Source organism: Nyctibius grandis, chromosome 3, assembly GCF_013368605.1.
Source record: "Nyctibius grandis isolate bNycGra1 chromosome 3, bNycGra1.pri, whole genome shotgun sequence".
Lineage (NCBI taxonomy): Eukaryota > Metazoa > Chordata > Aves > Nyctibiiformes > Nyctibiidae > Nyctibius > Nyctibius grandis.
In genome coordinates, this window is record NC_090660.1 from 55,429,938 (window position 1) to 55,444,776 (window position 14,839).

The following is a 14,839-nucleotide window of genomic DNA, read 5'->3' on the forward strand; positions in this document are numbered from 1 at the left end:
ATACTTCATGTACGAGAACCACTGATACCACAGATAAGCAATCGTTAATATTTTCTTACTGTGTTTTGACCTCAAAATTATTTTGCCCTCCAGAATAAATTCTTTGCTCTAGAGGTCCAGAAGTGTTAAAGTGTTAAATCTTCCATTTGGAAGGATGTGGACATTTAAGCTGCCAGCATTACAGATGGTTACCTTTCTATGCCCTCGCTTAAAAACCTAACAAAACTCCTTTTAACCAATTTGACACCTAGGTTTACCTTGTTTGAACTCAATAAGCAGTCTGAACTCTGTAATAATCTGATGTCTGCTCAGACAGACTCATTCTGTTCTCCTAAATCCAAAATGTGTTGGACTTGCCCATTATTAGAAAAATTCAACGTAGCGACTGTATGTAGAAGTCTTATTTACCTCACCAAATACATTTAATCAATTCCACCCTACTATTTTCCTTTTGCTCAATGTTTGATTACTTTTATGTCATCTATTAGATAGGAACTGCTGTTTTTTACAATAAGTGGGTGATCTGGCAAGGCCAATTTCATGTCTCCCATTAGATAAAGTGACATTTCAATCCAATTCTCTGACAAACTTAGATGAGGATACTGTGTAGTCTGAGCACACACAATGACAAGGCACTTGTCTTTTCAGACTTTCCTATCAGAACAAACACTCGGGTAAATTGAAAACCTCCCCTTCAGGATTTATTTAAATAGACCAATCAATACTTTATTTCACCGTTCTCTAAAAGGCATATAAGACAACACAAACAAGTTTGCAAAAAAACCCCTTTTTTTCCTTCTTGTTTAAGTCCAGACTAATTGTTCACTGACAGGCTTTTCGCTCATTAACTAGACAATATTCATGTTTACAGTTCTTTAATAAGATAACATGGGATTAACGGTCAGCTTTTTAATTGCTTTCCCCCCCGCTACAGATTAAACCTTGCTATAACCACATTTGCTCAGGTAAAAAAAAAAAAAAAGAGAAAAAAGAAAAGGAACATTTGGCAGTTTCTTTCATATCTCTCATGTTCAAGATTTGATTCCTATTCCTCTGTGATTTCAGGTTTGGTTTGCAGCACCTGACACTAGTGGCCTTTTCTCTGACTTCGAAAGTTCTGGTACCTGGTCTCCAGTGCCACACAACATCATGCCACAGCAGCACTACAAACCTTAAAGAGGTTTACATAAGAATGCAACTGGAATCTACTTAGAGTAAGTTCCTATTTAATGAAACTATATCTACAATGAAGTAGAATGAACATTGTACGGAGTTGGAACCCACTCTACTGTGCAAACGTCCCTGCTTGAAAGGAAAGATATTCTGAAAAAATCCCAACTCCAGTGCGGGATTTACTTACTCGCAACTTGAGTTACAAGTTCAGTAACTAGAATGAAACCAAGAACAATAAATGTGAAGAACTGATTCTCTTTAACTTACAAATGCTAGGTTTGACTCTCCTGTCACCCCAGCAATGTAATTCCAGGGAAATTCCTCTTAAGTCAGCTTAGTTGCACCAGCGTAAATGAGAAGACAATTAGACTCATTGTTTCCAGCAAAGAGTGGGGAGTAATTACACCACTGTTTCTACACGTACTATTATTAACCCATCAGTAATTCCTAAGTATACTAAGCATTACATGCAGTATGGGTAAATGTACATTTTTTCGCAATTTATTGATGGTAATGGATTAAAAAGATATAGCTGAACCGCAATCAATCCATTATCCTTGAATTCTGCTAACTAATATTGCAGAAAAGCTGCTGAAAAAATTAGGAAATATAATTTCTTAATTACACACCATCAATAATACAGCATATTTACTAATAAGCCCCTAATGCTGCTATTTCAGCGCAGTAATCTAAGGTTTTACAGCACAATGTTTAAAATGGGTCTTTTTAGGTCAGAAGGAATGACCTGCAGGTGGTCTCATAAAAGCTCCAACACAGGCAACAGGGATTACCATAATTACTTTGCCACTCTACAAGTAGTTAATGGGATTACACCCGAAGGCTATACACTTGTTCAGAGCACCCAGTGCAAATTTTCTGAAAGTATCTAGGTAAGCACAAATGCTTTAATGATGTGCTTCATAATTTCATCTACTGCACACAAAAGGAGCACTAATAAATTAAAACAACCTAAATCAAAGAAATTGAAAAAAATCTAACTTCTTCAGTTTTCTGTACCTCCTGTCACTGACGCAGTCAATGTTCCATCTGCCTCCTTCAGGCAGTTACCATTCTTCCTCGTTTCCACTAATGTTAGGTCTGAAAGGTCTGACCCTTTCTTGCTGTCTTTGCTGACTTCCATACATTTCCATTTTTAGCCACTCCTTTTATTTCCTTTTCATGGTATTTTTGCTTGTATTGAAATAACCTATTTTTTTCCACCATGCCTTAAAATTATATTCTCATCTCACCTTCTCTATTTGTTTCTTTCTTCATCTGCCCATTCAAATAGCTCATCTAAGTTTTCATACCACAATTTGCTTTGTCATGTTATCTTCATACACTGGTTATTCGCAACCTCCTCCTCCTCGTCTTGTCCCGCTTCTCTCCATGTTCTCTAAAACACATCCACTAAAACCATATTCTTACTTTTTGAAAATGGTTCCTTCTGCTTTATGGCTCTCTTGCACCTTCTACTGGTGACCTATTATTCCCCAGTTTAACCCATAACCCAGCTTTCTTCCTTTCCCATCAAGCCCTGCTCATCTCACAAATACTGTGCTAATCATATCTCCTCTCCATTATTCTACTCCTCATTTTCTTCTTAAATATGCCCCTCGATTTTTATTTAATTCAAAAAACTCATCCTTATCTACAGCCTAACTGCTAATCTTCCTATTTGTTTTCTCAGTGTAAACTCTATTGTTCTTCTCACTTCGTCTCACCTTTATTTCCCCAAAACTTTTGCCTTGATTTTTTAATGTCTTGGCCTGATACTTTATCTATGCCACTGTGCCTCCTGTCCTTCAAACCCGTCCTTTACTGCTAGCTTCTCTTACACATGCTTTCTATACTGACTTCAAAAACAAGGTCCATGCTAACATTTTCAGATGTAACAGTTATCCCACACCTTGCTTATTGCCCTACATGTAAGTTGCCTTAAGGAAAAGGATCACATCTTTAAAAAGTCCTGACAAATCCCATACAGGTTTATAAATATGCAAAATAATTAAAAGAGTTAGTAGAAAGACAAAAGCAAATTCCAGATCAACTAATAAAAAAGCCCCTGATACAGTCTGCTTTCTGCAACCAGAACTGTGCAAGCTCTTATACTGCAATAGGTACTGATTATTTAATTAGATGACTAAATCATAAGAAATATAAATTTGTATCTTAAATCAAAAGATAAAACCTAAAGCAGAATTTGGAAAGCAGAGTGTCAAGAAGGTCACACAAAAATTAACTTCTTGCTCTTGTTACTCCTTAGCCTGTAAGTTTCTTTAATTCTGTTAAAACAGCTATAATGATATCATCCATGATAATCCGAATGCTATCCCCAAAAGAAAAAAAGTCCTGTCCAACAGAGGATACTGTTTCTAAAATCAGAGGACTCATAATAGATGCAAGTGTGTCCTTCCTAATTCCCAGAGGAAAATTCCACACCTGCGGTGGATTTAGTTTTAGGGCACTCGTTCACTCCTTGCCAACTTGGATCAAATTGTTTTCAGAAAGAAGAGAAAAAGAGCCCTTAGCCCTTCATCTCACTTCTTGTTTGTTAGGCACAGAATGGACCAGAAAGGGAAGACACATAACACAATAATGTGGCTCCCCAACTTAGGTGCTACAGAATCTGTTTTTGTCTCTGAAAGAAGAAAAATAAAATTTTGTTCCTGCAAAATACTAGTATAAAAGTAAGAAGCAATCAAAATGCAATTTACATCTAATGAATGTTGAAAAACTGTTTTAAAGCAGTTTTCTATAATAAGGATGGACATACCTGTATGCTCTCTATTTACATTTAAGTGTTTCCTGCTGTTTTTAAAAACACCCCTCCATATGTTGGAATATGTGTATTTTATGTGTTCACTTTAATGTAAATCTTTTATATTTTGTAGTAAATATATTTTTAGAATGCAATCTCCATAAAGGAGATAAATAGCCAGTACTATGTTCATACCTTAAAAAAAAAAATCTTGTAAATATACTCTTAAAGACATATAGTTATAAACAGTGCATGTTGGGGAATTATTTAAAACAACAATCAACAACTAACTAGTTAATTAGCCCTGGCTTCTCCTGTCATTCTCTTGTTACAGCTGGATGGACTCTTAATATTTACATAAACAGAGTCTATTTATTGAACCTGTTACTGACTTTAACAGGCTATGGGTGACATTCTTACTGAATTAGCAGTTGCGGGTCCTTATTCCATACACTGAGCATACAAATACTCATTTTTTTTAATTGTGAAATACCTTTGACTATCAGTTCTGCATAGTTTGACACACCAACTCCTCCTTCTGTCCGAATCATGCAGCGATAGTTGCCAGCGTCCCGCTTCGTGGCATTTACCACACTAAAAAGAGCTACAAATCGGCGGAAGTTGAACACTTTTATGTCCTTCAAAGGTGCATCCCTTACATAAATACCCTAGGCAAAGAAACAAAAAAAAAGATATGGTTAGTCATATTTAAAAAAAAATACTGAAAACCAATTTTATTTCTCTCAAGTGCCCCAAGAGGGGAGGCAAGATAAAAGCAGAAGTCTGCATGTTACTTCTACAGATGTTTACGCTGTGTAAGACTTTACTGCCTTCTCATGTGAGTTAAACCATTCATCAGCAGTGGGTGACCACTCATCTGGAACAGCTGCTTTCAGCTCTTTATAGATTAACTAATAGAAAGATTTAAGAGCAATGTAACATTTACTTGGTTGGCTTGCTTTACACAAATATTTAAAGTTATTTCTTTTAAAGAAATATGAAACCCAGCATACTCAGTCTCCGCTTTCTCTCCCCCTCCGCATCTGCTACTTGGCATATGCATCTTGCACAGCTTGCACAGAAATGTCAGTGGATGGTTCTCACATACCAGCACCTACACACAGCATTATCAGCATCTCAGGTGGAAGAGACTAGGCACAGATTTACCAGGCTGAAGTTGTCTCCATCTCTCACTTCCTCAGCATGGTGCTGCAAACTGGACAGTTTCTACCTCAGTGCAGTTTCTCACCCTGAATTCAACATATTGCATGTACGGCACAAGAAAATGAGCTATGCAACAGCTGAGGAGCACAAGGCCCAGCATAAGCCCCATGCTGTGGCCTGCTCCCTTCATGCGATTTGGTCTATGGCTGGAGAAGGGAAAAAGGGAGGGTAGCAGACAGAAGAGGACAGAGATAACACCTTGCCATGTCCTCTGACATAAAGATGAGGGCAGAGAGACTTGGCCCTCAGATCCTCATCAGAACTCGTGCTCCACCTGCCCATGAAATAGGATATGTGCACTATAAACACTCAAAAACCCTCAGAAAATGTAAAATCATAGAATTACTAGAGCTGGTTGAAAAAAAAATATACAAAATCTAGTGACAACATTTACTCAAACAAGCAAACAAGAAAGATGCACTTTTCACAGAAACATACACATTTCAACAAACTATGGCCATTATAAAAACATCAAGAGAAACTGGAGAACCCCAACAAGCGCCTCCCAAAAGATGCTCCCTCCAGGAAGGGACATGCACAGTCTGATGCAATGTAATGATACCAGCTATTTTTAGTAGGTTTTTCTGACTTCAGGAGCTTCAAACAGGGCAAAGAGTCCTGCACTACAGAGCATTTATAAACCACCAACACAATTGGTGATGTCTGTTTTTTCTGCCCTAGAGTTTGTAGTTTATCCAGCAGAATTTAAGCCCTATACAGGAAATACTGACTTCAGTTTGTTATGGCCTTTACTTGCCCCTACATTGAAAGTACCCTTAAAATACGAGTTATAACTAGAGTTTGAAATACCAGTCCCATAAAATTAAACTCATCCATAAATCATAAAACCAAGTTAATGTTAATCATGCCATTAATGCCAAAGAAGCAGCGTAATTAACAGTAAATACTGATTCTCATGCACAGTAAGGTAGAATTATTTCCTCTTCAAAAATAAACGTGGGTGATGTACAGTTTATTTAAAAGAAAGAAGCGCTTGTAAGACGCCCAAAGAAGAATGTACTATCATGCCTTAAAAATTACTCAGTCTTAAATTATTACTTGAGAATTACTTCAGATAACTCCATCTCCTTAAAATTCCTAGAATTATGAGCTGCTGATAAACTGGCATCTCTGACATGGCATGGCGGCTACTGAAAACAACACCTGGAAAGAAACATTTCAAACTACTATTTCAAAACTACTGCTTTTACTGGTTTTGCCACTGTAATATCCTTCTAGCAAGAATGGCTCCAGATAGCAGAAAGCAAGCAGAGGGGGTTAATTATAATTTTGGAGAATGAATATTTCTTAAGAGCAACATTATTTTTTACCTAAGACAATAACTGATTAATTTTAATTATCAGAGCTGATGACCAGTCACAAACCACATGGTTTTAAAGTGTGTTTCTGCAGCTTTTAGACTCTTTAAGGACTCTGTGCATAGCCAAGTCATGTGCTTACATTACACCCACCCATGCTAGTTTTTCCTTTTTTCTAGTTGCAACATCAAGAAGCTTTACACAGGCTGGTTTATCCTGCCAAGAAATACGGTAAGTTATTCTCTAGGGAACAACATACCACCATACACTGATTAATTCTAGTACCTAAACTAACTCAGATCATTCAGAGTGTGAACAAGCCCCTCTGCACTCCAGCCTGCACAGTACACCCACGCTTCCACACAGGGCACCTGGACCCAGAATTTATCAGGACTCTCAGAGTTATAACACAACTGAAGAACCATGGGAATATTTTAAGAATTATTTCTTGCTGTCCCGACCCAACTAAAGGCTACAGGATGTTGTTAAAGGGAGAAAGAGGTGAAGGGAAAGGAATACGCAATGCCATGTGGTAATATAATTTCTGCCTTAATCTGCAGCCCGCGAAGAGAGGAGACCATGGGAAGGTAAGATGCATGAACAGTCATAGATCATAGAATCATAGAATGGTTTGGGTTAGAAGGGACCTTAAAGATCATCTAGTTCCAACCCCCCTGCCACAGGCAGGGACACCTTTCCACTAGACCAGGTTGCTCAAAGCCCCATCCAACCTGGCCTTAAACACTGCCAGGGAGGGGACAGCCACAACTTCTCTGGGCAACCTGTCCCAGTGTCTCACCACCCTCACAGGAAAGAATTTCTTCCTAATATCTACTCTAAATCTACCCTCTTTCAGTTTAAAACCATTCCCCCTCATCCTACCACTACACACCCTTGTAAAAACGTCCCTCTCCGGCTTTCCTGTAGGCCCCCTTCAGGTAGTGGAAGGCTCCTATAAGGTCTCCCCTGAGCCTTCTCTTCTCCAGGCTGAACAGCCCCAACTTTCTCAGTCTGTCTTCATAGGAGAGGTGCTCCAGCCCTCTGATCATCTTCATGGCCCTCCTCTGGACTCACTCCAACAGCTCCATGTCCTTCTTATGTTGAGGGTTCCAGAGCTGGATGCAGTACTCCAGATGGGGTCTCACAAGAGCGGAGTAGAGGGGCAGAATCACCTCCCTTGACCTGCTGCCCATGCTGCTTTTGATGCAGCCCAGGATACGGTTGGCTTTCTCGGCTGCAAGCGCACACTGATGGCTCATGTTAAGCTTCTCGTCAACCACCAGCCCCAAGTCCTTCTCTTCAGGACTGCTCTCAATCCATTCTCCACCCAGCCTGTATTTGTGCTTGGGATTGCCACGACCCACATACAGGACCTTGCACTTGGCCTTGTTGAACTTTATGTGGTTCGCACAGGCCGAGCTCTCAAGCCTGTCAAGGTCCCTCTGGATGGCATCCCTTCCCTCCAGTGTGTCGACCTCACCACGCAGCTTGGTGTTGTCAGCAAACCTGGCGAGGGTGCACTCAATCCCACTGTCCATGTCGCCGACAAAGATGTTAAAACAGTGCTGGTCCCAATATCGACCCCTGAGGAACGTCACTCGTCACTGGTGTCCAGCTGGACATCGAGCCATTGACCGCAACTCTTTGAGTGTGACCATCCAGCCTATTCCTTATCCACCAAGTGGCTCAACTGTCAAGTCCATGTCTCTCCAATTTAGAGACAAGGATGTCATGCGGGACAGTGTCAAATGCTTTGCACAAGTCCAGGTAGATGACATCAGTCGCTTTTGCCTTATCCACCAACACTGGTCCCACACAGAGGACCATCTCCTACCACCCCGGCCCCCTCACACCTCACAACGGCCAGTAGAAATCCTGAACAACACAGCCTGGGTTGTCATATAAACTACCAGCAGTCCATGAAGGGAACTGCTCAAACACCTGGCCCCATAGGACCTCCTTCCCATCTTTTTCTGTGCATATGCAGAATGAAAATTGGAACTGATCAATGCGTTGCAGCATTTATGACAAATTACTATTTCACTGGGGTCCCATAATCTTTTTCACCTTCTTATTCTCAAACATACTGATCTCACCTGATTTCAAATGTCTTAACTGCTGTTCTAAAACAGGAAATCTTAGTTTGATCAAATAATTGACTATATGGCCATGCAACACATGCTATCCATTCACACGTCAATAATTTTGACTGTGAAAGAGAGAAGGTGAAGCACATTTCAGAGGCACACGTCATTATGCTCAAATGCACAACCTACATGAGCCTTAAATGTAACTCAGCTTGGCTCTACGGAGGATTTGAGCCTTTTTGCCCCCCACAAAAATCCAGATGTGAAAGAGATTATTAATGGTGGATTAAAAATTTATGAAGGAGCTCCAGAATAAAAAGCCTTTATTATTATTATTATTATTATTATTATTACATACCTATAAAGTATATGTGAGATTATTATTAATAAAGATTATCTTGACTCTCTTCTCTTAAACATTACAAACATACAGAGGCAAAGTGTGGAGTGCCTAATTATATGTTAGAACTCAAATAGTCCCACAGAAATCACTGGCATGACATTTCCTACCAGAACTCAAAGGAGAAAAAAGCCCCAGAATTTTTCTTTAGTCATTTTGGGTAAAATATTTTCAAGGAAAACATACTGTCTGGAACAGATGAAGACTAAGAAACATAATTGCTTTACTTTCCACAAGAAAAAATACAGCTCAAGAGAGCAAGTCTTCCCTCTCTTCGGGGACGACAGCAAATGAGTAGGAGAGTTGCCTAATTGATTTAAGCCTGCGCATAAAGGAATGGTAACGAAGGTAATGAATTCAAGTCTAAGAAAAGTTCCATCCACAGGCATTGGAGAAGAGAGTTAAAAAAAAAAAGGCTGGAGAGCAAAGAAAAAAAAAACCCACAACAAAACCAAAAAAATCCCAACCAATCAAAAAAAACAAACAAAAAACCCCCCAAAAATCCCCAAATACCCCACACCTACAACCTCTCCCAAACACTTATTACAGCAATGGACAAATGGCAACAAACTATTTTTAGTCCGAAAAAACATTTATAATTTGATATATGAATAAAGAATGGCTTCTGTTTTAACTGTACCTCCGTGGCCAGCTTCACTCCCTTTATTTATGATTCACATCTTGTTCTCTCTGAGTTACTGCACAGTGTCTTCAGGAAGCTGAACAGGTACGACAGCAATCACTTCTAGGGGTTAGTTAACTGTCCAAAATTTGGAGGAGAATGTCAATAATATTTTCTTTTCTATATTTAATAGGCCCCTTTAAGCACATTGTACAATAAATGACAAGCTCTCAGTGCCGATTGTCAATAGCTATTTCATTTAGAATAGCTAGAAATAACCTACTTATATCAAATGAACATTCATTTATTGAACACATTAGTACATCCCACTACAATTTTTTTACAAAGAATTATTTTTCATAGCATTCACAAAAATAAGTTTTTAACACTCACTACTAACACAACATTCTGAAGTCCCACAAATAAAAGAGATCACTTACTATCGCTTTACTAATTATAGTCATTAAAACCTTAATCTTAGTTCTATTAAGATCGATTTTGAAGCTTACTGATAGGACTTGCAAGCTACCAGTTTTTATGTGGATGCCTGAGTCTTCGCAAATATATCATCGCTTATTGAAAATTAAACAAAAAAAAAAAAGACAAGTCTGTAGCTTATTAATCCCATTCCAGAAAACAGTATAAAATTCATGATTTACAATGCAACACTGTGGTACTCTATATTAAAACCCATTAAAACAGGTGGTCGGAGCAACTTTGTAGTGTCCTTCTGTTTTATGGGTGGGTTTTGTTTGTTTGTTTTAAATACGATTCAAAGATAAAGATAGTTCATTTTACTTTTTTATTTTAGCCCTGCTTTGCCATGTGAAAGACTGAGGCTTTACTACAGATTAAGCTTGCCAGCTCTGTCTGCCTCTGGGACTCAGAGAACTGTATGAACAGGACACTGCATTCTTTGGAAAGAGGAAATTGCCGTTATCATTTGATGCTAGACCTGCTTGGACTACAAAGGCCATGTCCCCAGGGCAGAGCTATCTAACAGTCTTAGAGCAGAAGAATTTTGACCACAAAACAAACATTGCAAGATGTTGAGATCCAAAAATGAAAATAACAGGTTCCACTGGCTGTTGAGCAACCCATACATTTTCAAATGCTCAGAGAAAGCTTTTAAAAAAAGAAATAAACATATTCTAAAATGCTATTTAAGCCAACTAATGAAAATATATACTGGTAAGTCACTTGTAAGAACAAATTTTCTATTAAACAACGTGTTATTTAATATATAGGGATAATAAAAAAAAATCTTAATTTAACCTCAGGATATGCACAGCTCAAAAATCCATATTCCTAGTACTAGCATATTAAATGCATACAGAAACAGCTTAAAGCACTTTAAAATGCACATTATTTTTCCATTTTAGGCAAGCTAGAATGAAAAGAAATAGTTTGACGGTTATTTAAATCAGACTTACAGTCTCTTTCAGGCAATGAACTAACTCTAAGTCTTCTAAAGGAACGGCAATTTAGCAGCAACAAGACATATATTAAACCTTTCAGAAATACTTTTAACAAAAATGCAGCAGTAATTCAAAGGGATTGAAGCACTGGGATGTTATATCCAGCACTACCACTGCATTAATCACTCTCAAGGCATGTTTCAACAATTTTGCCAGAAGAGACTTAAAAGGAAACATTGGTCAGTCACCCTCTGTCCATGCAGGTAGATTAAGCAGCTTTTCATACATTTAATAAAAGAAAGGGTTCGCATTATCCCACTTTCAAATATGCACATTTATAAAATCGTGATTAGAGTCATACCAGTGGGATCTCAAATAACATCAGCAGTGCCAGAAGAAATTTTGTTTAAAATATGTATAAAATCTAAATCAAACAGTAATTAATACCTCAATGCAATTGCTTAGCAGAGTTCACACCATTGCAATAATTAAGACAGTTGGCTTTACCTCTGAATTTCTAGAGCTGCTTTCATAACCAAGACAACTGTTTGTCAGTCTAGATTAGAACCACCATAGATCCTGTGATTATCCTGTATTTATTCCATCTGTGTAAGTTAAAAAGTGTATTTCATTCAAGTAATGAGGCTGTGCTGGAAAAAGATTATTATTGTCCTATTTGGAATTATTCTGCTATGAGCCAGAATTGCACGCTGCATGTGCAACTAATGGGCATTCAAGTAAAATGTTATTATTTTACCTTTCAAGAAAGATTTCAGCTTTTAGTATTTTCATGTTTGATAACTGAGTCTTTTCTTCAAATCACATAGCTCTCGATAAATCTGTTTATTATGACTAAACCTAAGTGCTGGCTGGAGCAGGTAATATTGTAAAATATTACTAACGTTACACATTGAATAGTCACGTTATCAAATATTAAGCAATGACATCTATTCGAAGATACAATTAAACACACAGAAAGTAAACAAAGACATTATTGCATCTTCTGGAGTCATTAAACTCAGTGTAATTTACCCAAAGTACTTACTCTGTACTTACATACTGAAATTTTTTTGGATCATTCTGACAGGAGCAAATCTGTTACTACTACACAGAGATTTTAAAACAGAAAAAACCCCAACCCCTGCTCAATCTATTTTTTATTTTTACATTAAATTCCAGAGCAATTGAACAGAGTTAATATTCTCTAACAAGTTGTCAGTGCCCACAAAACATGTAAAAATTCCAAATCTTCTTTTCATTCATCTTTAAAAGCACACAACAGAATACAAAATGACTTGTAGGGAACTACATCCTCAGAAACATCTGGAGAAAACAGAGCACTAGGAAATCTCTCTCTAACGGAGAGGTTTATACTTTAGATAGAAATTATGGCAATGATCCATGTATCTGCTAAGTATTTTGCTGAACCTGTAGCCCTACTTATAAAGTCATTTAATCTAATAATGTATATTGATTCTTTGAAATACACAATGATAAGTACTTCTCATCATTCTTTTATTTGTATTAAAAATTCCAAAAGTTAGGATGAACACCTTGCTAAAAAATGAAGAGAACACACATAGGATTTTAAATACTCTGGCTTGGAGTTCTGCAGACTCCAGGCTTACAAAGGGGCTGGGAAGGAGCAGAGTGATGAGGAGAAAATGAGAAAGTAAAGATCATTAGCATAATTTTCATCGGTACACACACAATGCCTTTTCTATCCAAGTACATTAAAGGACAGTTAAAAAAACAGGACAGTTAAAAAACAGCGTGGTCGTGTCCCACATTCTCTTCACTGGAAAAGTGGTATCTTGTTGGGAAGAGAAGAGGCATGGGATAAGGAAGTCCAACTTGCAAGTTCTGGGGACAACCTGAAGTCCATTCCAAAGTGACAAACAACCAGAATAGCAGGCAAAACCAAAGCGATACTGAGTCTTACAAAGCGGGTAAGGAAGAAGTAGCCAAGAAGGAAGCACACACATACTTGATGGTGAAAAACCATGCCCTGTTCAGGGTGAAGCAACAACTTCCTGAAAAGACCCTTCCAAATGGGAGGAATGAATGGCAAGAAGCGATGCACGTCTATGGTTAAAGAAAGCTATAGTAAACCCCTCAACAGTGACAGTGTAATTTGTGAATAAAGACAACCGTGGCAGTAATAACCAGTAAGAAGTTAGGTACACATTCGTTCACATAACAGAGAAGCTAACACAGAAGGGTTTGGCTGGAGGTGTTTCGGTCTTAATTACTAGAGTCAGTCACATAGTTTAACAGCTCCCACCCCAACACACACCTCCTCCAATGCTGTTTCCTTCTTACCCTCTTCCCTGTGTGTTTAATTTAATTTAATCTTTACTTTGGTTCTCCTTGCCTCAAAACAGCTTCAACAGCCCTTGGTCTTATAAAAGAAGCCTCCGTTCAACTCCACTTTGAACACGATACCTCCCAGTAGTAAGTTTGCACATTTTAACTACAGTATTCATTGTAAAGGTCACTGTTTCTTTCTCCCAAAGGTCCAAGAGCATAGCACAGAAAGCTTACTGAATTTACTTCATCAATTGCCTAACTTGTATGTGTCCCCAAGTGATTCTACTGCTGCTGAACTGTGCTTCATAACAAGGCAGTCTTCAGGGTCCAGAAACAGGCATACCTAACAGTCTCTTTAAAAGCAAGATGAATTTAAACAGCCCCTCGTGGCACAGGTCAACTGTTCCATTATCCCAGGTTTGCTAATTGCCATGTACTATATTATTTAACACTCCAGAATAACCAGAAGATTAACACATCAAACTGAGTTTCTTGAAAAGAGAACACTACACGGGTCGCTTCATTTTCAAATTCAGATAAGAATACCAAAAATGTTAGACTGGTACACGTAATCCCAGAACAACATTTCTTATGAGTCACTTCATCAATTGAGAATATACGTGGGGATTGATAGGGATGGAGGAGAGGAACAGATTTATGTGCAACCCCTCTAACCTGCATATGTCCATAAATACCTGCAGGTAAGCAAATTTTCTACGAATCAATATATGTAGTCCATTCACTAGTATCTGGTAGTTTCTGAATACTTGAGACACAGTTCTAAAACAGGGAAAAAAGGAAGAAGAACAACTACCTGTTACCAGAAGCTTTTTGTCCAGAGTCCAAGTTTTGTATCATCCTTGTTAAATAAAAACAATAATGGCTCTCTCAGGTGGCACTTCTGACTCTCTTTATAAATATAAGGTGAAAGGGCATCTTCAGCAAATGAGGAGGAACAAAATCTACTAATTTTTCAGGTTACTTACAAACAAACTTTGCCAAGCTATCTCCAGCTGTCTTAAGGTTTTGCACTGTTGTCCATAACCAAGGTCCTAGTGGATTTCATAGAGTTTCCAGTGTACCTCTAAAAGCAAAACTTGTACAGTTCATGAATATTTCAGATTTACCTTTTCCCCAAAATCTCCTTTGGTCACAGGAGATTACCAAAGAGACAGATGATTAAAATTATAGTTTTGTGATAAAGGGGCTTTTTTCAAGACAAAAATTTCAATACCTATATTAAAAGTTTTCAGACTCCATATTCCCTTCATAAGCAGGAACAGTTGGTACACTGGTTGAAAACAAAATGAGTATTTTAGCGTAACAATCACACTCTTGTCAGAGCAGCATCCACCTCTGCTAGACTGGTGCTGAAGGAAGGCCTTTGGAGAACACCACCCATTATCACTCCTTGCAACCTGATGGATGACCAGCACCACTACAGAGATAAGCACTTCTCCTCTCTATCTACAGTACTTTTTTTCCTACTGTATCAAGGGTTGCTTAGTTTTCTTGAATTAAAATC

At 38.1% G+C, this 14,839-nt stretch overlaps 1 protein-coding gene across 9 annotated transcripts in view; it reads right to left on the reverse strand.

The window, feature by feature from the left end:
• PTPRM (protein tyrosine phosphatase receptor type M) overlaps positions 1 to 14,839 on the reverse strand; it is a 522,696-nt gene that overhangs the window by 305,135 nt on the left and 202,722 nt on the right. For all 9 annotated transcript variants that reach the window (XM_068397302.1, XM_068397300.1, XM_068397299.1 and 6 more), the window contains exon 6: positions 4,428 to 4,602. In XM_068397302.1, the coding sequence (XP_068253403.1) occupies positions 4,428 to 4,602 (175 nt within the window). The remainder of the gene's footprint in view (positions 1 to 4,427; positions 4,603 to 14,839) is intronic.